This window comes from Phalacrocorax aristotelis, chromosome 2 (genome assembly GCF_949628215.1).
Source record: "Phalacrocorax aristotelis chromosome 2, bGulAri2.1, whole genome shotgun sequence".
Lineage (NCBI taxonomy): Eukaryota > Metazoa > Chordata > Aves > Suliformes > Phalacrocoracidae > Phalacrocorax > Phalacrocorax aristotelis.
In genome coordinates this window covers 36,607,875-36,631,417 of record NC_134277.1, presented here as the reverse complement: position 1 = coordinate 36,631,417, position 23,543 = coordinate 36,607,875, and the positions used below count along the sequence as shown (strand labels likewise).

At 45.6% G+C, this 23,543-nt stretch overlaps 1 protein-coding gene and 1 long non-coding RNA gene across 5 annotated transcripts in view; one reads left to right on the top strand and one right to left on the bottom strand.

Moving 5' to 3' along the window:
- Positions 1 to 23,328, top strand: part of SPMIP4 (sperm microtubule inner protein 4) — a 33,390-nt gene extending 10,062 nt beyond the window's left edge. Inside the window, 4 exon segments of the mRNA XM_075086191.1 lie at positions 6,475 to 6,564; positions 18,626 to 18,759; positions 21,119 to 21,265; positions 21,440 to 23,328. Coding sequence (XP_074942292.1) covers positions 6,475 to 6,564; positions 18,626 to 18,759; positions 21,119 to 21,265; positions 21,440 to 21,595 — 527 coding nt within the window. The 3' untranslated portion in view covers positions 21,596 to 23,328.
- Positions 1 to 23,543, bottom strand: part of LOC142052657 (uncharacterized) — a 320,817-nt gene that overhangs the window by 12,047 nt on the left and 285,227 nt on the right. The gene's annotated exons all lie outside the window — the stretch shown is intronic.

Here is a 23,543-nt window from a genome sequence, read left to right as displayed (position 1 = left end):
GTGGGAAATTAACAGGAAAGAGCAGCAAAAACTTCTCTGGCTTGATCTAGAAAAGAAACTGAAGGTCATGAGGTTCCCCACAATGCATCACTCTCCAGCCAACACCACACCTGAGGGAAGAACAGCTCTTCAGAGGCTCCTACCATGTGTCAGAGAGTAGAAAAATAGTGGGACGTGGGAGCTTCTCATGAAGGTCACATAGGTTCCAATGTATCTTTTATTACCATTACTAAATGACCGTGTCCTTGCATCTAGTGCTTGGCACTACATCAAGAGGGGAGGCACAGCCCTACTGCAGGCAAAGCCAGTGTTCCTGTAAGGATACTCTCTCTCACATGACACTTGATTTATGCCTATTTTATCAAAAAGTGTTTGATGAGCGCCCACAGTGCACTCACTGCTAGGGAAGCGGGAGGGTGTCCATCTGGACAACTCCCTGGATTTGTTCTGGGACTTTCCAAACTGGGAGCATAAGTCCCTCTAGCATGAGTCTGACTTCTTTTCAAGAGACTGATAGACTCCATATCCCCTGTGGACTGAACATAAAGGGGCAGATAACATAATACTTAGCAACTGTTTCTTGTGTGATACTGGCAGACTCCAGCAAAAGTCTACTAGAACTCCAGTGAAACCACCTCAGTGCCCAATTTGGAAAAGCTGCTATTGCTTTCTTTCTTTCCTTCCAGCCAGAGCTTTCCCTTTCTACACTGCCATCCATTCTGGGTGGCTTCAGGCTTAATTACCCAGTTTGAGTTTTAAAAATATAAGGAACACTCTAAACAACTGTCCACCCTTGAAAATGTAAAGCTTTTCTGGCTGTTACAACCTAGGCTCACAAAGCTCTCTAAATCATGGAAGAGTCATGAAAAAACATGTTCATCTTTATTTTATTGCTGCCTTAAGTTCCGATGTTATAACGAAAAGTGCTCTATGAAGGTACTTAAGCACTTCTGCCATGCCAGAGCACAAAGCAGACTGACTGTCCTTATTTTTGCATATTTGTATCAGGAATATGTCCAATGAATGCAATGAAGAATGTAACAATTCACATTGTAAGACAATGTGAATGGAAATGGAAAATCATAAAATTGTAATTGTATTTGTAATTTTTAATTTTTAATTTTTAAAATTTGTAATTGTAATTGTATTGCAACACAATGTAATAAAGAAATTACAATTGTAACACAATGTGAATTGAAAATAAACACTAAGAAGTATTTTCCTTCATGTCTACAGTACCAGTTCTAACTGCAGAAATGGAAAATCAATTACAGGTATTTGTGGAATAAACTTTTAAAGATTGCTGTTTTGTAAATATGGTTATTGCTGTAAAAGCTTTCTGCTTTTGAGAAAGACAAGGTTTGAGTCAGAGTCTCAGAGCATTATAAATCTAACAATATACAAACGGTTGTCAGAATCCAACACTGTGATTAAGTCCTGTTATCTTTGTAGCATCACACATTAAAAGTAGATCTTTTTTTCAGCTCAGCTGAGGCACGAGTTATGCTGTCATGGTAACTTGTGAGATATCACACCTCATGCTGATTGCACTGAGTCCCATGGTATCACTGCACAGATTTCACAATGAAATGCATGACTCCTGCATGTTGTATCAGAACATGTGAACAAAACTGACCTGACACTTGAGGTTTATCTTCAAAACACCCATGCCAGTATGGAAAGAAATAAGCACAGGACTATTCTTTGAGCAGCGGGTCATATTTCCTCTTTGTAACTGTGCAACACCTATTTTTATAGTGTCTAATTCAATGATGGAGTGGCAAAGTTGCAGCTCTTGTGAGTCACAAGTAACTTGAACAGAGCTTGGGTGCACCTCCCATGCCACGGCTATGTCATTAACCAGGCTACTGAGTAATCCCCAGCTGTGGGAGGGAGTTCTCAGAGGAACTGCTAAGACTGAAATGATGGAGTCTGTGTGGGGCTCATTAACATCCCACATGGCTCTGTCCTCAAACTGAGCAAGGGGAGGAGCCCTGAGAAGTTATCACTACCTCCTGTTTGGGAATGAATCTGGGACATCCCTCTCCTCACTGATTAAAAAGAGGTGTTTTGGCAATATGACAATTTTGGTATATGGCTTGTAGAATCACGAAACTTTGTGTGATCACTGTACAAATAATAAAGCTTAAAAAAAGATCATCATCAGACAACCTCTCCTACCCATATACAGTAAAGAACCTTTCAAACAAGACCTAGTAATTGGGCCTTCCTCATGAAATACATGAGAATTTGGAGCTCCAGGTGAACCACTTAGGTTAGTCCAGTAATATTGTCTTTCAGGTATCTTTTTTTCATTATACGACGAAGAATCATTAAGGAAATTAATTAATTTTTTAATCTTACATTTTTCTGGCTTGGTACAATTGCCAAGAGACTCAGCTAGCCTCAGTGATCAAATTCTTGCCCTTTAAAGCTAATGTTTTCTTTTGATTGCTTTTTTAACATTTATTTGAAGCAAAAAATACGCCTCCATGGTAAAATATAAATAATTTACCAGCATGGAATAAATAAATATTTCCTCTGCAAGTAGAAACAGGATATGTCTTCTGTTTTGTATTACTGATAAAAGGATTTATTTTTACTAATAGCACATACCATTGTTAATTAATATAGAGCTTATTACACAAAAGTGTAAGAAGACAGATTTTTTCCTCGCCCCTTTTAAAAATACATTCTGCACCTCACTTGTTCCAAGTGCCTTTTCAGTCTTTGGCACCTGGCAACACAAAACATTCCTCATGGAATGAGTGGTATCAGCAAGAATATTGTCCACACTGCTTACACATTGATTTGTCCCTAATGTATATTGATTGCACTGATTCAGATAAAAAGTGGGAGGTGCAAATGAACATGTGTCACTTCAGGTACTTATTTATTATTTTTCTTCCCTAATATAGTCTTCATAAACCACCAGACAGTTTGGCAAAGCAAGTACATTTCACCTATATTGTATCTTATCTTTTCTTAATGAAACAAAAAGGTAAGAAGTTCCTCTTACAGCCATAATTGCACAGTGCAGGCTCCGTGGCAATAAGCAGCAGCAACACTACTAGGCAAAAAACTCTCTCTTGAATGAAGCATGTAATGACAAGTTTAGCAGGTTAGCAGTGTTTGCCTAGCACACTCACTCTCCTAACAAATACTGATCTTGCTGACTTGCTTATGGGCTAATTGGGTTTTCTCGGCTGTGTTGTTCATGGCCTCTTTATCTAATGTGAATTAAAGTGTGTGGGAGGATCTACCAAGCACAGCTAAGGGATCTAAAGTATGTATAAGGCAGATTTATGAGAGAGAAGCCTCAGAAAAGCCCAGCTTAGTAAGACATCTCATTCGGTCACGACACACAGCCTCAGGAATGAAATTAATTTGGCTTCTGCACAAGGTTGTGACTTTGCTTTACACAGCAATTGGGGAAAGGCCTTTACTCTCAGTAAGCTGCTGCATGTAGTTGTGGTAAAGTTTAGAAGAACCCAAACAGAGTCCTAGCCTCTCTTACTGGAATGAACTACTGCTTTCATTTTTCTCAGATTTCAGGATTCCCCTGATTTAAGTAGCTTTTTAAATTATTCTTTCATGAAAAACTGAAAGCTGAAAAGAACAGCCACAGGAACATGGGCACTCCATGGAATCCCAGTTCTCAGTATCCCTTAAAACACTCCAGTTTATCACTATCCCTGTATTCCTCCCATAAATAAACATCATCTTAGAGGAAAACTCTCAGAGGCGGACAAGCACAAACTCAGTTACCATTAATTGGAGCTGTGCAAGACTTAGATGTGCACACTTTCCTTCCCTTAAGCCACATAAAATTAAATGTGAATTGGCATGACTGATTATGTACAAAAGCTGCAAGGGAATCATCATTGTGAATTCTTTGCAGGGTGCAAGCAAGAGGGTATAAAAGAACTAAGATACCGCCCTTCTGATTCTCACATCTCTCCCAGTTCTTGCGAAGTCTTATATTTAATGCTAAAACTCTATGAAATGCAAAATGAGGAAATTTTCTTTATTTCTGTCCTTCTTCCTGCCAACTCGAACCAACCCATGACCACTGTGCCTGACACTTCTCACCTCTCATTCCTACCAGACACACATATCCAAGTATGCCATGTTCCCAAACTTCAAATCACCTGCAGATCAAGACACTGGGATCAATGTAAGCAGTCATCAGCCCTTCCATCCCAATATCCCTACCAAGGCTTTTGATGTGGTTGTTCTGAGGAAGATCAGAGGTAAGACTGCACTCTGTTCATTTACCATTTATTCTTGAAACTTACTTAGAAACACTACTGAAGTCATGACTCTCTTCTACTGAAGCTTAACAGAACCAGAATCTGAATATATCAGTGGTCAAGCTAAGCATCTTTGCTTAAACTAGAGCTCTATGTGCTAGTAGTTGCAGACTCCATCAAGGATACCTCAGCACTGAGAATGATGAATAAACCCGACTCATGTGAACACCCTGTAGCCTCAGAAGCCAACAGAACTATTAACATAGCTGCTAATCCCCACAAAAGCAAGATGGATCATTTAGTGTATCTGATATCTTCTGTCAGACAAATAATTCTTCACAGCCCAATAGAGTGGAAGAGAAAGGGAAAAAAAATCCATCAGTGGGATCAAAATCTAGCAATTTTTGGGCCAAAGTCATGCCTGCCATATGTTTGCTGAGGACAACAGAGATACCCCTGAAATGAGAGCTGAATGATTTAAAATATTTTATCACTACACAGATGGCAGAACAAGCAACTCTTCTTATCCCTTATGAAGACTGAGATGAAGCCCTAGACATTCATTATTTACAGAACACCATCTAAGCCATCATGAGGTGTTTGTTCTTAACCCATCAGCATTTTACCCTGAGAGTATTTTACATAATATATTGGAGGAAAAGGACATGAAATTCTTGTTCTTATTCTGCTTTTCCCTGGAAGCACTCTACTACATTGGGATTTTGGCAGGTACTTTGTTTTGGAAGACTTTAAAGATGACATGCATGAACTGATGAGGAGCCCTTGGCAGCTGCTGACCAGAGAGGGTTACGGGGAATTTGGGACAGGAGAAAGCCAGCACCTCTGTGTGCTACAGCATTGCTTGCCAGGAAGGGTTTGGCAATAACTGAAACAGAAAAAACATACACTGGCACAGATAAGAAGTTTTTCAGCAGAGTGAAGGCTGATAATGTTAAGTAGGAGGTCAATTTGCACTAATGAGCTGCCATTCCCAGTCATCGGCACAGAGCTGTACAGTTATGTATATAATTGGGTACATGAACCATTTTTAGTGGAGTATTTGTCCATATAAATCCCAAATCTTTCCACAGAACATGTCATGCTAGTAGTAGACATTTTTAGCCAATTTTCACTGATCACTGGTCAATTTAAGAAACACTAATCGTGTGGAGGTGGGCTTACGAAGCCTATTTTTGTACAACAGGAGGATCATCAGAGGCCAAGACCTATTTCCAGCAAAGCTTAGCAGGCTCAGAATTACTAGCTAAGGGGCAGCTACCACTGGCACTTAGAAAATACTTCATTTGCTGTTCCCTCCATACAGTTTGACTGCCTCTGAGATCAGGACATTCCAGTTCTCAGTGACTGAAGGAGAAATCTCTGGCTAAGTACAGATAACCCAGACCACACTCAGGTGACTTTTACCACTGGAAGGTTGTATTTACAAGCTTTGTGCCTTTTCTACATCTCACCTTTACAAAACTCAGAGTAGCTATTATGTAGTTAATGCTGACAGCATCACTGTGAAATAAATAGGACGCTGAGGCAGAAAGACTGGAGAGAAAAAGCAGTGATAGAACCAGTGTTGGAAATTAAGCTCTTCCAAGCATGCACTGCTGTTTCATTTTTGTAGACATCTAGTAGCACTCAGTCATTCCTCTGATGGTGACACTATGATTACAGAGCCAGCTTCACAATTCATCAAGCTTTATTGTTTGTTGTTGCTGTTTTTAAAAATCATGCACAGAAAATAGCAATAAAAATCTTCCCTGTTGGTGGGTGAATCAATCCAGAGCTCCTGTAATTGGCCATGGGCAGATGGCCTTCTGCAGAGGCAGTTTTATCCGGTATAAGATCCATCCCTCAGCTGCTTCTCACCACACTTCTGCCTGAGACAACTAGCCTTGCAGGTCTGGTGGTGCAGATAATCACCTTGAGTGCTTCCAAAAAGACAGCTGCGTTAACTTATACTGATTAAACGGGTGATCTGACCTAATCCTGACCGTTTTGTATCAAAAGAGTGAAGATGAATTCTGTCTGAAGATCCATGAGGTCAGTCTCCCAAGGCAGAAGAGACATTAGCAGCAGCTCACAGAAAGAACCTCTTCCGCCAGCACAGCTGTCTTTATAGTAAGCATATGTCTACAGCTTAAAATGCAGATCCATCTGTCATTCTGATCAACGGTGTTCCATTAGAACATGTTAAATATTTCCCCTATAGGTAATCCACATAGGCATGAAGTTGACAGTACTCCCTCTGACTCCCAGAAGGCTGTGCACTGGCCGGGACAGCACACATACTTCCAGTTACGTTGTTCACACAGAAAAGAGCAAAATGTCTTTTTTTTTTTTTTATTAAACTTCTCTGCATCTCTTTCAAGGGGGATATTTTTACACAGAGAGCTCCTATACTGTTCTGAACACTTGCAGACCATAAACTAGGCATCACATATAAAAAGACTGAAAAGCTTAACAGACAGTTTTCAGCCACCTCAGCAATAGATGAACTAGATCAGAAACTAGCAGGCTGACCTGTGACTGAAGTCCTTTAAACTCTAACTAGCTCTCATAAGACCTAGCCAAGTAGCTCTGGAGAGAAGAAGTAGAAGAAGTAATAATAGCTGCTGACCACACATCTGAAGGAGGGACGCTTCATTCAGAAACTCAGATGACACTCTGCAGCCCTTCAAAGTGATCTGGATACTGGCATCAAGTGTAGCCTGATGAAGTTTGCTGATGACACCAAGTTGAGTGGGGAAGTAGACACTCCAGAAGGGAGAGCTGCTCTGCAGGGAGATCTGGATAATCTGGAGGAGTAGGCCAGCAAGAACCTTATGAAGTTCAACAAAGAAAAGTGTAAGATCATGCACCTGGGAAAACATAATCTGGGAGTGCAGCACAGACTGAGATCCACCTGGCTGGAGAGCAGCTCTGTGGAAAGCGACCTGGGGGTCCTGGTGGACAGGAAGCTCAACATGAGCGAACAGTGTGCTGCTGCGGCCAAGAAGGCCAACAGGATGCTGGGTTGCATCAAAAAGGGCATCGTCAGCAGAGATAAAGAAGTCATTATCCCACTCTACTCAGCACTTGCCGGGCCACACCTGGAGTACTGTGTGCAGTTCTGGTCCCCGCTCTACAAAAAGGATGTGGACAGGCTGGAAGGGGTCCAGAGAAGGGCCACCAAGATGATCAGAGGACTGGGAAGCTGCCATATGAGGATAGGCTGGGAGAACTGGGTTTGTTCAGCCTTGAGAAAAGGAGGCTTAGAGGGGATCTCATCACCATGTATCAGTACTTAAGGGGTAGTTACAAAGAAGATGGAGACTCCCTTTTTACACGGAGTCACATAGAGAGGACAAGGGGGAATGGACACAAATTGCTCTTGGGGAGATTCTGATTGGACGTGAGAGGGAAATTTTTCACACTGAGGACAGTCATCCATTGGAATAATCTCCCCAGGAAAGTGGTTGATTCGGCCACGTTGGACACCTTCAAGAGTCGTCTGGACAGGGTGCTGGGCCATCTTGTTTAGACTCTGCTCTTCCTAGAAAGGTTGGACTAGATGATCCCTGAGGTCCCTTCCAACCTGTGTGATTCTGTAAATTCTGATTCTGTAAATTCTGTAAAGAAATGGGTTTGGGCAGAAGTAGATCTTTGCTCCACTTTACCTCTCCACAAGTCCTACCACATACTGACAGCCTGGTGTCCCTATTTCCATGTCTTCAGGAAAACAGATGTCCTCTTTATGGATGGTCTTTGACTCCAACCTTGCCTTCCCCAGTGTAATGATGAAGACTGGGCCGGTCCATAAAAGAGAATAGTAATTTGTTAATGAATGATCACATTTCTACTACTCTTCAGCTTGGCTAAACACTAGTTCTCCTCCCAAAGGGATGTAGCCTGAAGTTTGATGACAGAAGTCATGAAAAGTGTAGGAAAAAACAGTGGTGAATAAAGAAAGATACAGCCTTTGTAGACACACAGTCTTACAGATGTGGCAAGGGAAACAATGAGCAGCAGTCCCTTTGAAGGCAGTCTGTAATTGTGACTACAAAAGAAAGCCTATATATCATGTAATGTTCTGCCCAGGTATGGCTACCATGGAGAACCTGATTCCAAGTTATCTGAGTTGAGTTCAGCTGAATTATGTACCTGTTGAATCTTCCACTTGAGTAGCAATACTGTGCTGAAGACATTTTTACACCACATCTTTACTTTTATTAGCATTTACTAAACAGATAATTGGGGGAGGGGAGGGCGACACAACATGTGCTATTTCAAATCTTTAAAATAGTCTTTTCCATCCAGCACACCTACATGGTTTACACCTTACGTATTCCTTCTTACCCTTCAGCTTCCTAAGTTTGCTGAAGTGTCAAATACACTATTCAAATCCACCAAAGATAGTGCCCCCATGTCGTGGTTTAGCGGCAGCTCAGCCCCACACAGCCGCTCGCTCACTCCCCCACCGGTAGATGGGGGAGAGAATCAGAAGGGTAACGCTTGTGGGTTGGGATAAGAACAGTTTAATAATGAAAATTAAAAGAAACAACAGTAGAAATGCAATGTAAAGGAGAACAACGAGAGGCGCAAAGCCCCGGGGGAGGGGGGAAGGGAGGGGAGAGGGGGAACGAACCGCCGGAACAAACCGCACGCGCCGCAGCCGCTCGCCGCCGCCCCGACGCCGCGCCGCCCCCGCGCTGCCACTGCCCCCCCCTCAATATACCGGTCATGGTGTCACATGGTATGGAATGAACCTGCCATTGGCCAGTCGGGGTCAGCCGCCCCCACCATGGCCCTGCCCCTCCCAGCCCCCCCTGCCACGCCACGCGGCAGAGCGCGGGAAGCTGGAAAGGTAGCTGACCCCCACAGTGAGGAGAATTAACCCCTTCTCAGCCAAAACCAGCACATTCTCCACCCCTTATTCCATACCATTTACACCATGCCCAGGTCCCATATGATGCAATACAACCGTACCAACCACCACCCCTCCCCTTCCCATCCTTTAACATAATACACAGACATCATTCCCTTAGTTCATGGATCTTCCCTGTAAAATGTCCATTAAAATGTCCATTGAGTTCACGCAGTCCATGACTCTGGGCTCCATCTGTTGTATCAGTCTTTCCGGGTGGGAGAGATGGTGTGTGGCGTTGGGTTGCTGCATACCGAGTCAGTGATCGTTCCATCACTGCTGCACGGCTTGTTTCATAGTTGATCTTCCATGGGTTGGGAGGCTCGTACTCTGATATCATTGATACAACACAGAGGTGACACACAGTATTATATAGCAGTTCACATTGTGCCATTCAGTTCATTGACTGTTTTCACCCAAAATCAAATCCCCTTGAGGCACACATCGGATTTCTCCATCCTCCCGCATCACCCACCAAGTGCACCCAGGTCCTCGAGCAAAAACAATCCCACGAATGGGTTTGCCTTTGCCAGAGGCAGGAAGAACCCAGACTGTTTTGCCCAGCATACTTTTTCTGTGCACTACAGGGACTCTATCCCCTTCCACAGTATGTAGGATTTCTGACTGGGCAGGGCCAGCTCGGTTGGCAGATCCCCTCGTGTTGACTAACCACGTGGCTTTTGCTAAATGTGTATCCCAGTGCTTGAATGTCCCACCCCCCATTGCTCTCAGTGTGGTTTTTAACAGTCCATTGTACCTTTCAATTTTCCCAGAGGCTGGTGCGTGATAGGGGATGTGATACACCCACTCAATGCCGTGCTCTTTGGCCCAGGTGTCTATGAGGCTATTTCGGAAATGAGTCCCATTGTCTGACTCAATCCTCTCTGGGGTGCCATGTCGCCACAGGACTTGTTTCTCAAGACCCAGGATAGTGTTCCGGGCAGTGGCGTGGGGGACAGGATATGTTTCCAGCCAGCCAGTCGTCGTTTCTACCATTGTAAGCACATGGCGCTTGCCTTGGCGGGTCTGTGGGAGTGTGATATAGTCAATTTGCCAGGCCTCCCCATATTTATATTTCAGCCATCGTCCCCCATACCACAGAGGCTTTACCCACTTTGCTTGCTTGATTGCAGCGCATGTGTCACATTCGTGGATAACCTGTGCAATAATATCCATGGTCAAGTCCACCCCTCGATCACGAGCCCACCTGTATGTTGCATCTCTCCCTTGATGGCCTGAGGTGTCATGGGCCCACCGAGCTAGAAATAGTTCACCCTTATGCTGCCAGTCCAGATCCACCTCAGCCACTTCAATCTTGGCAGCCTGATCTACCTGCTGGTTGTTTCGATGTTCTTCAGTGGCCCGACTCTTGGGGACATGAGCATCCACATGCCGTACCTTTACAACCAGTTTCTCTACCCGGGCAGCAATATCTTGCCACAATGTGGCAGCCCAGATGGGTTTGCCTCTGCGCTGCCAGTTGCTTTGCTTCCATTGCTGCAGCCAGCCCCACAAGGCATTTGCCACCATCCAGGAGTCAGTATAGAGATAGAGCACTGGCCACTTTTCCCGTTCAGCGATGTCTAAGGCCAGCTGGATGGCCTTTACCTCTGCAAACTGGCTTGATTCACCTTCTCCTTCAGCAGTTTCTGCTACTTGCCGTGTAGGACTCCATACAGCAGCCTTCCATCTCCGGTGCTTTCCCACAAGGCGACAGGACCCATCAGTGAACAGGGCATATTGCTTCTCATCTTCTGGCAGTTTGTTATACAGTGGGGCTTCTTCAGCACGTGTCACCTCCTCCTCTGGTGATAATCCAAAATCTTTGCCTTCTGGCCAGTCCATAATCACTTCCAAGATTCCTGGGCGACTGGGGTTTCCTACTCGAGCCCGCTGGGTGATCAGTGCAACCCATTTACTCCACGTAGCATCAGCTGCATGGTGTGTAGAGGGGATGTTTCCTTTGAACATCCAGCCCAGCACTGGCAGTCGGGGTGCCAGGAGCAACTGTGCTTCAGTACCAACCACTTCTGAAGCAGCTCGAACCCCTTCATATGCTGCCAATATCTCTTTTTCAGTTGGAGTATAGCGGGCTTCAGACCCTCTGTATCCCCGACTCCAAAACCCTAGGGGTCGACCCCGGGTCTCCCCAGGTGCTTTCTGCCAGAGGCTCCACGTAGGGCCATTCTCCCCGGCTGCAGTGTAGAGCACATTTTTTACATCTTGTCCTGCCCGGACTGGCCCAAGAGCTACTGCACGGACTATTTCTCGTTTAATCTGTTCAAAGGCTTGTCGTTGCTCAGGGCCCCATTTGAAATCATTCTTTTTCCGGGTCACTTGATAGAGAGGGCTCACGATCAGACTGTAATTTGGAATATGCATTCTCCAAAAACCCACAACGCCCAAGAAAGCTTGTGTTTCCTTTTTGCTAGTTGGTGGAGACATGGCTGCTATTTTGTTGATCACATCCATTGGAATCTGACGACGACCGTCTTGCCATTTAATTCCTAAGAACTGGATTTCTCGTGCAGGTCCCTTCACCTTACTTTGTTTTATGGCAAAACCAGCTTTCAGAAGGATTTGGACTATTTTCTCACCTTTCTCAAAAACTTCTTCTGCTGTGCTGCCCCACACAATGATGTCATCAATGTATTGAAGGTGTTCTGGAGCTTCTCCCTGTTCCAGTACAGTCTGAATCAGTCCATGGCAAATGGTAGGACTGTGTTTCCACCCCTGGGGCAGTCGATTCCAGGTGTACTGGACGCCCCTCCATGTGAAAGCAAACTGTGGCCTGCACTCTGCTGCCAGAGGGATTGAGAAGAATGCATTAGCAATATCAATTGTGGCATACCACTTGGCCGCCTTTGACTCCAGTTCGTATTGAAGTTCTAGCATGTCTGGCACAGCAGCACTCAACGGTGGAGTGACTTCATTCAGGCCACGATAGTCTACTGTTAGTCTCCACTCTCCATTAGACTTCCGGACTGGCCATATGGGACTGTTAAAGGGTGAGTGGGTCTTACTGATGACTCCTTGGCTCCTCAGTTGGTGAATGAGTTTATGGATGGGGATCAGAGAGTCTCTGTTGGTGCGATATTGCCGCCGGTGCACTGTTGTGGTGGCGATTGGCACCTGTTGTTCTTTGACCTTCAGCAACCCCACCACAGAAGGGTCCTTTGAGAGACCGGGCAAGGTAGACAGCTGTTCAGTTTCCTCCATCTCCAAAGCAGCTACACCAAAAGCCCACTTGTAACCTTTTGGGTCCTTGAAATACCCTCTCCTGAGGTAGTCTATACCAAGGATGCACGGAGCCTCTGGGCCAGTCACAATGGGGTGCTTCTGCCACTCATTGCCAGTTAGGCTCACTTCGGCCTCCAATACAGTTAGCTCTTGAGATCCCCCTGTCACTCCAGCAATGCTGATGGGTTCTGCCCTTATATAGTTTGATGGCATTAAGGTGCACTGTGCGCCGGTGTCCACTAAAGCTTTATACTCCTGTGGGTCGGACGTGCCAGGCCATCGGATCCACACAGTCCAGTAAGCCCGGTTATCCCTTTCCTCCACCCGGCTGGAGGCAGGGCCCCTCTAGTCCTGATCATGGCAGTCACAACTCACTTCCTGTAAATGTGAATCAGGAGTCCCTCTATTACACTTAGAAATAAAATCTGCGCTTCTACTCCTCTGTCTGGGGACTTGCTCGCTGGAAACTGGAGCAGCAGCTTTCCTGGAAGAGCCTCCCTGAGTGACTGTTCTTCCTTGCAGTTCATGTACTCGTGCCTGTAGGGTCGAAGTAGGCTTGCCATCCCACCTCATCATGTCCTCTCCGTGGTCACGCAGGTAGAACCATAGGGTGGCCCGTGGTGTGTATCCCCTTCTTTGAGCCAAAGGACGCTTATTCCTAACAGCTGAGACACTGCTCTGTCGAGGTGGGGAGTAGGACAGATCTTCTTTGAGTTGCTGGACCTCTTGGGATAGTTTCTCCACAGCAGAGACAAGCGAGGAAGAGATATTTGTGTCATAATCCCGGAGTCTATCTATCACCTCTGCCCCACGTTGGGCGCCAAAAAGACTGTCGTGGTTTAGCGGCAGCTCAGCCCCACACAGCCGCTCGCTCACTCCCCCACCGGTAGATGGGGGAGAGAATCAGAAGGGTAACGCTTGTGGGTTGGGATAAGAACAGTTTAATAATGAAAATTAAAAGAAACAACAGTAGAAATGCAATGTAAAGGAGAACAACGAGAGGCGCAAAGCCCCGGGGGAGGGGGGAAGGGAGGGGAGAGGGGGAACGAACCGCCGAAACAAACCGCACGCGCCGCAGCCGCCCGCCGACCCGACGCCGCGCCGCGTCCGCGCTGCCACTGCCCCCCCCTCAATATACCGGTCATGGTGTCACATGGTATGGAATGAACCTGCCATTGGCCAGTCGGGGTCAGCCGCCCCCACCATGGCCCTGCCCCTCCCAGCCCCCCCTGCCACGCCACGCGGCAGAGCGCGGGAAGCTGGAAAGGTAGCTGACCCCCACAGTGAGGAGAATTAACCCCTTCTCAGCCAAAACCAGCACATTCTCCACCCCTTATTCCATACCATTTACACCATGCCCAGGTCCCATATGATGCAATACAACCGTACCAACCACCACCCCTCCCCTTCCCATCCTTTAACATAATACACAGACATCATTCCCTTAGTTCATGGATCTTCCCTGTAAAATGTCCATTAAAATGTCCATTGAGTTCACCCAGTCCATGACTCGGGGCTCCATCTGTTGTATCAGTCTTTCCGGGTGGGAGAGATGGTGTGTGGCGTTGGGTTGCTGCATACCGAGTCAGTGATCGTTCCATCACTGCTGCACGGCTTGTTTCATAGTTGATCTTCCATGGGTTGGGAGGCTCGTACTCTGATATCATTGATACAACACAGAGGTGACACACAGTATTATATAGCAGTTCACATTGTGCCATTCAGTTCATTGACTGTTTTCACCCAAAATCAAATCCCCTTGAGGCACACATCGGATTTCTCCATCCTCCCGCATCACCCACCAAGTGCACCCAGGTCCTCGAGCAAAAACAATCCCACGAATGGGTTTGCCTTTGCCAGAGGCAGGAAGAACCCAGACTGTTTTGCCCAGCATACTTTTTCTGTGCACTACAGGGACTCTATCCCCTTCCACAGTATGTAGGATTTCTGACTGGGCAGGGCCAGCTCGGTTGGCAGATCCCCTCGTGTTGACTAACCACGTGGCTTTTGCTAAATGTGTATCCCAGTGCTTGAATGTCCCACCCCCCATTGCTCTCAGTGTGGTTTTTAACAGTCCATTGTACCTTTCAATTTTCCCAGAGGCTGGTGCGTGATAGGGGATGTGATACACCCACTCAATGCCGTGCTCTTTGGCCCAGGTGTCTATGAGGCTATTTCGGAAATGAGTCCCATTGTCTGACTCAATCCTCTCTGGGGTGCCATGTCGCCACAGGACTTGTTTCTCAAGACCCAGGATAGTGTTCCGGGCAGTGGCGTGGGGGACAGGATATGTTTCCAGCCAGCCAGTCGTCGTTTCTACCATTGTAAGCACATGGCGCTTGCCTTGGCGGGTCTGTGGGAGTGTGATATAGTCAATTTGCCAGGCCTCCCCATATTTATATTTCAGCCATCGTCCCCCATACCACAGAGGCTTTACCCACTTTGCTTGCTTGATTGCAGCGCATGTGTCACATTCGTGGATAACCTGTGCAATAATATCCATGGTCAAGTCCACCCCTCGATCACGAGCCCACCTGTATGTTGCATCTCTCCCTTGATGGCCTGAGGTGTCATGGGCCCACCGAGCTAGAAATAGTTCACCCTTATGCTGCCAGTCCAGATCCACCTCAGCCACTTCAATCTTGGCAGCCTGATCTACCTGCTGGTTGTTTCGATGTTCTTCAGTGGCCCGACTCTTGGGGACGTGAGCATCCACATGCCGTACCTTTACAACCAGTTTCTCTACCCGGGCAGCAATATCTTGCCACAATGTGGCAGCCCAGATGGGTTTGCCTCTGCGCTGCCAGTTGCTTTGCTTCCATTGCTGCAGCCAGCCCCACAAGGCATTTGCCACCATCCAGGAGTCAGTATAGAGATAGAGCACTGGCCACTTTTCCCGTTCAGCGATGTCTAAGGCCAGCTGGATGGCCTTTACCTCTGCAAACTGGCTTGATTCACCTTCTCCTTCAGCAGTTTCTGCTACTTGCCGTGTAGGACTCCATACAGCAGCCTTCCATCTCCGGTGCTTTCCCACAAGGCGACAGGACCCATCAGTGAACAGGGCATATTGCTTCTCATCTTCTGGCAGTTTGTTATACAGTGGGGCTTCTTCAGCACGTGTCACCTCCTCCTCTGGTGATAATCCAAAATCTTTGCCTTCTGGCCAGTCCATAATCACTTCCAAGATTCCTGGGCGACTGGGGTTTCCTACTCGAGCCCGCTGGGTGATCAGTGCAACCCATTTACTCCACGTAGCATCAGCTGCATGGTGTGTAGAGGGGATGTTTCCTTTGAACATCCAGCCCAGCACTGGCAGTCGGGGTGCCAGGAGCAACTGTGCTTCAGTACCAACCACTTCTGAAGCAGCTCGAACCCCTTCATATGCTGCCAATATCTCTTTTTCAGTTGGAGTATAGCGGGCTTCAGACCCTCTGTATCCCCGACTCCAAAACCCTAGGGGTCGACCCCGGGTCTCCCCAGGTGCTTTCTGCCAGAGGCTCCACGTAGGGCCATTCTCCCCGGCTGCAGTGTAGAGCACATTTTTTACATCTTGTCCTGCCCGGACTGGCCCAAGAGCTACTGCACGGACTATTTCTCGTTTAATCTGTTCAAAGGCTTGTCGTTGCTCAGGGCCCCATTTGAAATCATTCTTTTTCCGGGTCACTTGATAGAGAGGGCTCACGATCAGACTGTAATTTGGAATATGCATTCTCCAAAAACCCACAACGCCCAAGAAAGCTTGTGTTTCCTTTTTGCTAGTTGGTGGAGACATGGCTGCTATTTTGTTGATCACATCCATTGGAATCTGACGACGACCGTCTTGCCATTTAATTCCTAAGAACTGGATTTCTCGTGCAGGTCCCTTCACCTTACTTTGTTTTATGGCAAAACCAGCTTTCAGAAGGATTTGGACTATTTTCTCACCTTTCTCAAAAACTTCTTCTGCTGTGCTGCCCCACACAATGATGTCATCAATGTATTGAAGGTGTTCTGGAGCTTCTCCCTGTTCCAGTACAGTCTGAATCAGTCCATGGCAAATGGTAGGACTGTGTTTCCACCCCTGGGGCAGTCGATTCCAGGTGTACTGGACGCCCCTCCATGTGAAAGCAAACTGTGGCCTGCACTCTGCTGCCAGAGGGATTGAGAAGAATGCATTAGCAATATCAATTGTGGCATACCACTTGGCCGCCTTTGACTCCAGTTCGTATTGAAGTTCTAGCATGTCTGGCACAGCAGCACTCAACGGTGGAGTGACTTCATTCAGGCCACGATAGTCTACTGTTAGTCTCCACTCTCCATTAGACTTCCGGACTGGCCATATGGGACTGTTAAAGGGTGAGTGGGTCTTACTGATGACTCCTTGGCTCCTCAGTTGGTGAATGAGTTTATGGATGGGGATCAGAGAGTCTCTGTTGGTGCGATATTGCCGCCGGTGCACTGTTGTGGTGGCGATTGGCACCTGTTGTTCTTTGACCTTCAGCAACCCCACCACAGAAGGGTCCTTTGAGAGACCGGGCAAGGTAGACAGCTGTTCAGTTTCCTCCATCTCCAAAGCAGCTACACCAAAAGCCCACTTGTAACCTTTTGGGTCCTTGAAATACCCTCTCCTGAGGTAGTCTATACCAAGGATGCACGGAGCCTCTGGGCCAGTCACAATGGGGTGCTTCTGCCACTCATTGCCAGTTAGGCTCACTTCGGCCTCCAATACAGTTAGCTCTTGAGATCCCCCTGTCACTCCAGCAATGCTGATGGGTTCTGCCCTTATATAGTTTGATGGCATTAAGGTGCACTGTGCGCCGGTGTCCACTAAAGCTTTATACTCCTGTGGGTCGGACGTGCCAGGCCATCGGATCCACACAGTCCAGTAAGCCCGGTTATCCCTTTCCTCCACCCGGCTGGAGGCAGGGCCCCTCTAGTCCTGATCATGGCAGTCACAACTCACTTCCTGTAAATGTGAATCAGGAGTCCCTCTATTACACTTAGAAATAAAATCTGCGCTTCTACTCCTCTGTCTGGGGACTTGCTCGCTGGAAACTGGAGCAGCAGCTTTCCTGGAAGAGCCTCCCTGAGTGACTGTTCTTCCTTGCAGTTCATGTACTCGTGCCTGTAGGGTCGAAGTAGGCTTGCCATCCCACCTCATCATGTCCTCTCCGTGGTCACGCAGGTAGAACCATAGGGTGGCCCGTGGTGTGTATCCCCTTCTTTGAGCCAAAGGACGCTTATTCCTAACAGCTGAGACACTGCTCTGTCGAGGTGGGGAGTAGGACAGATCTTCTTTGAGTTGCTGGACCTCTTGGGATAGTTTCTCCACAGCAGAGACAAGCGAGGAAGAGATATTTGTGTCATAATCCCGGAGTCTATCTATCACCTCTGCCCCACGTTGGGCGCCAAAAAGACTGTCGTGGTTTAGCGGCAGCTCAGCCCCACACAGCCGCTCGCTCACTCCCCCACCGGTAGATGGGGGAGAGAATCAGAAGGGTAACGCTTGTGGGTTGGGATAAGAACAGTTTAATAATGAAAATTAAAAGAAACAACAGTAGAAATGCAATGTAAAGGAGAACAACGAGAGGCGCAAAGCCCCGGGGGAGGGGGGAAGGGAGGGGAGAGGGGGAACGAACCGCCGAAACAAACCGCACGCGCCGCAGCCGCCCGCCGACCCGACGCCGCGCCGCGTCCGCGCTGCCACTGCCCCCCCCTCAATATACTGGTCATGGTGTCACATGGTATGGAATGAACCTGCCATTGGCCAGTCGGGGTCAGCCGCCCCCACCATGGCCCTGCCCCTCCCAGCCCCCCCTGCCACGCCACGAGGCCGAGCGCGGGAAGCTGGAAAGGTAGCTGACCCCCACAGTGAGGAGAATTAACCCCTTCTCAGCCAAAACCAGCACACCCCAACTCCACTTCTAAAGAGCTAGAACATAACCTCTCTCCAAGAACAGCCAATATGCTATGAAACACTGAAAGGGCTCTGGGGATCACAACATACAGGCAGAACTTCAGAGGTAAGCATTTTTTGTTAAATTAATTTACTTGGGATATCAACGAAAGACCGCAAAGTGTCAGCCCCTAAATTTGTCAGAGAAATTATTTATTTGCCATTTAGTAACAAAGGCCACCAAAACTGCAAATTATCTGATGTTTTTCAGGGGGACTGTGCATTAATTCTGATTTTCCTAACCAATAAAAATGTGTGACAATAAAATACACCTCTATTAAGGAAGAGGTCCTATGAATCCCCTTATCCTGGTTAACTATTACATGAAAGCAGTTGTCAGATTAACTGGAGAACTGGGCGAAGACATGGGACTAGTAAGTGCTGCATTTACTAAGAATCTTATGCTTCCACCACAGGTAATACTGGCAAGAGTATTACCAGATTCAGCTGGCAGAATTAAGCCTTCCCTTTGATAATATTTAAGAACAGGGCAAGGCTCACTCTAAAACAGAGGCAAAAGTTCAGTATACTACATCAGTCCTGACACAGCTCGTTGACAGAGCTTCTGTAATGGATTAATGACTTGCTCATGGTTTGCAGGGGGAAAGTTATTGTGATTATCTGCTTATTTTTTATCTTACCATTTAAAATTGCCACCAACACAACAGCAATTCAGACGACCTTTTGCCTTGAGAAGTATGAGTAACAGTCTCCATAAAATGAGTTGGCAGCTCTCACATGCGTGGTGCGGCACTGCAGAGACTGAAACATATTGGCTAGATGTTCAGCTGGTGTTAGTCAGGACAAGCCCACTGAACTCATCAACCTATTTTGTTTATTGCACATTGTGTATTTGATAAGTGACCTATTAGCATTGCAGACTACTGTGCCCTTACTAACTATACCGGTTTAAGTTTGGCAGAGTTTCTATGATTCATCCTCCTCCATTTACTTGAGTGATTTGCCTTTCTTCCTTAAGGGTGCATCAGTAACATTATCAGATTCTATTTTAATGCGAATATTTACACCAAAGAATGTATAAAACTATGCTGTAAAACTCCATGTTTTACATACAAAAATTCAATAATTTTATATTCTGTGTAGCCTGTATAAAAGTGAAAACATACTATTTGTATGCTACTCATGCAAATGAAGCATAACACGGTATATAAGCATAGCAAATCAAGTTGAGCCGCTTTTTGCTAATGCATCATTACCTGTAATGGTTTAAGCCATCAAGTGACACCTGCACATTGTCATGCAGAGTACATACACATGTGTAATTTATTCTGACTAAGCAATTCTGCAGGTAAAACAGAAGGAATGGATTCCTGCTCAACTTCCAAAGCACTGCTGGCTTTACAGCACTTACAGGTTCAAACTGCACAGACATATGAGAAGCAGGGCAACTAAGTATGATGCTGTCATTTTCTTGTAGTCCAAAAATGGCCCTGATAAAAAGTCCCCACGTTGTCCTACTTTTATTCTATTGGATTAAAAAAAACAACCCAAGTTAAAAAATCCCTGTTGAAATGGCATTTAGTGGTTTCTGGTAATTGAATCTCTGTATCTGAAATGGAAAAGCTGTCTAGCTTTTTCTCCAGTGTGATGAAGAAACAAATGCTTCATTTTATGATGATGAACACTTTGAAAAACACTTTCAACAGCTTGTCTCTGGAAATGAAAATCCAAACTAGCAGCTTACATTAATTCAAAACTGAGCAGTTTTATTGTCCTCTGGCTTCCAAAGCGTGATTGGCAGAGGCCTACCCTGGGTCCTACTGATTTATATGAACAACATTATTCCAATTAAAGCATACAGATGTTAAATATCAAACACTCAGATTGTTCAGCACCGTAAATGGCTATACAGCTCAAATGCACTTTATGTTTGAAAAGTTCCTATACAATGCAACTTTGATTCTGCACTAGTATCTGAGGATTCAACAGTACAAATGATTAATACAGGGTAACAGTATTCAAGCCATGGGTCAAACTGTGGTTGAGAAAGCTAAAAAGCCACATGCCAGTAAGCATCCTCAGTCCTACTTGCAACAGTTCCTAAAAGAAGTTAAAAAACACACTGATGCAAGTCACTGTTTATGCTATCATATTGCTTATGAGACCACAGATGGGAAGACAGATGCTTAAAGAAGAGAGGGGAAGAGAGCACAAGACATCTATATTCATTTATATCTTAATGCATTGAGGTGGAGCAGAACATTTTCTTTTCCAAAGCATAAAGACTGCATCTAAGCTCCCTATGTGGCAGGGCAGTAACAAATGTCTGGGCTGCTTCCCTTTGCCTGGGAGACCCCTAACTGAGCCATTTCACTAGTCTCAGGCAATGGTCTGCTAAAATAAGCAGTCCCTGCTAAAATAAGAGATGTATAGGACAGTGTAAATCCTGTTACTTCCTCCATATAGAAAGAAACATTTCTGCCCAGTCTCTCACAAGTAAGACCTCCTGAAGGGTGCACTGCATGTTTACTTCAAGGTCAAAGTCCCCATGAATCAACTCTGCAAGAACAGTATTTCTCCAGTGTTCAGATGCCTCCACTTTTATTCAGGGTTCCTACTGTCGTAGCCAACTATTCAGGCACAATGCTGAGTAAAATAAAAACAGTGGCCAGCCCAGGTCAGCAGTGTAAAGTGACAGAAAGCACAGACCAGAAATGGGATGTGCACCAAGAGCAGGCCACTCTGTCTCAGACATGCTACCAGAAAGTTCATTATCTGGATACATGGTCACCCATAAACAAACTTCAGTAAATCACTGACACATTGCAAACAGAAGCATTGTACAGGGGGCAGCTTTCACAAAGGTCTGAACTTGAATCCCTTCCAAAATCTGCATGTTCCCTTTCCTACAAAGGCTTCAAGCCCAGAGATTTGGATCTACATACAATACGGGAAAAGCCAGTTAGTCTAAGTAAGCCAGGTTTACCACTGGATGTAAAGAGTGAGGAAAGCAGAATTTTGTTACAGAAGCTTTGGCACCAAGAAGCATATCAGCCTGCATGGAGATCAGAGGACAGGCCATGAGAGACAGCACTGCCTGCATGGATCTCTAGCTGTGAGGTTCCTTGACACCAGACAGCACTGCTGGAGCTGTAGCATTCATTCTCAAAGACAGCAGCACAAAACCATTTTCATGATTCCATAAGAGAGACAAAATACTTCAGAGGTAACAGTACTAAGGGAAAGAGACATAAATTCTATGGTTTCAATGATTTTTATTTCTTTAACTAACATGTTCCTTTGTCCTTTAAAAATAGAGTAACAAATAAAAAGTACCTCAATACCAACCATCCGTCCTTTCCTAGAGAACCACAACAAATTCAAACAGTAAAGAGAAGAGCAGCTAAGGGTAGCCTGGGCATGTGCAGCCTATCTGAGAAGACCAGAAGAGACTGTCATTCTAGAGGCTGTGAAAACGTGACTTTTCTTGAGAAACACATTAGTGAGATAAAACGTGGTTACGGAAAGAGCTGGTTCCTTCATGGCCAAATGGATTCACAAATGAGTGTTACAGTCTGACTGGAATATACTTAAGCTGGGAATCACAAGATTTTTAATGGTCACAGTAAGGAGGTTCAGGAATAGCTCCTCAATAGTTGAGGAGAGGATCAGAAAACAGGCTGCTTGAGAATGGACTTGACCAGTTTATGCAAGGAGCTATACCACCATTGCCAGCAAGAGCTGTGGACCATAGTTACTGGCCCAATAAGGCCCTTTTCAGGCCCTCACAAGCACCAAGCCCTCAGGTCAAAAGGACCCTCTGCTACTCTGCAGGGAGTCAAACACCAATAATGTCATCACTACTGTGCACACACAGGGGCAAACATGATGCTCATGAGCTGTGAAGTCTCTTTGTGCACAGCACATTCCCAAAGACACCAGGCTTTAAGGTTGACTGTGGCCTCTCCAAGCTTACATTCTATGTCAGACCTATGGTGGTTTGTATTTCAGACTCTTCTTTTTCTTTTTTTCTCTCATTGTCTACAATAGGAATGTTTAAGAGAACTGGAAAGGCCATAGAGACTGTATTTAAATTGCCATGAAGACTGGTGGTAGAGGGAGAATGAAATTTAGCAATCCCTGCGGAGCTGTGAAGGAGCTTTAGAATGAAGCAGTTAAACTACAGAAAATATGTAATTTCTTATTAGGAGTTAGCTCTAGGTGGCTGCAAGTGGTCATTATAGCAGCCAAGGATTAATAGCGGCCATTGACTTGGTGGATATAAAAATAGTTAAGAGCAAGAGATAGGGACAGAACAGCTCTGCTGCCGTGTTGTGCTTACTTAGCTGTTTAAGATTCCTGAAAAGTGTGAACAGAACACAACCAACCAAAAAAGTCCCCAAATGCAATAAATTTAAACATCTTAAATAATTTTTGTAAAGCAGCAAAGGAAACTTCAGCAGAAAACTACCTCATGGATTAGCAACTGGCTTTGCAAACAGAATGCAAAGAATAAATTGCTATTTTCTGTGTGCTGACAGAATAGTATTTCTGCTACCCAGAATTCAGGAACATACCTAATATGGGTTCAATGAATATTTTAAGGAGCTGCAGCAAAGTGGGGATTACAGAAGCAGAAACAACACACGAGCAGTCATTGTCTTTTTTTTAAACTGCTTCATTAAATGAGGGATTATTCGGTTCTTTCCCAGAGAGGACCTGAAGAGGGAGCAAAATGCCATTGTATTGTTCACTGAGAGTTTCTTCATTGCAGTCTTCTAAGCTGTCCCATTAAGAGATCAGATATATTCCCTCTCCCTTCAAGTAAATTGCCAGAGTTCAGGAGACTGCCAAGGTCATACCCTGAATACACGGCTCAAACAAGAACCAAGCTTCTGGCTAGTCGTTATCTACTGGACTTTCCTTTATAGGAAGAGATACTAGCAAAGAATCATGGCAGAAATGTACATCCCTGATTATTTTATTCATGTGTGAAATCTTCAGGAGGCCAGTCAGGACACAGTGCCCCAGCAGTGCACTATTTTCTGTGCAAGTATTCAGAATACAAAGGGCTCGGTGGCTACCAAGAGGATATAAGGAAAATTATGTGACAAGAGTCAGAGAGCTTACTTTCCATTAGGAGAGGATACTCACTTCCTATCCCACCTTTACACATCTCAGAAACAATCAGTTTTGGTCCTTAAAACAGAAATGATGAATGAACTTAATAGGTCATAAG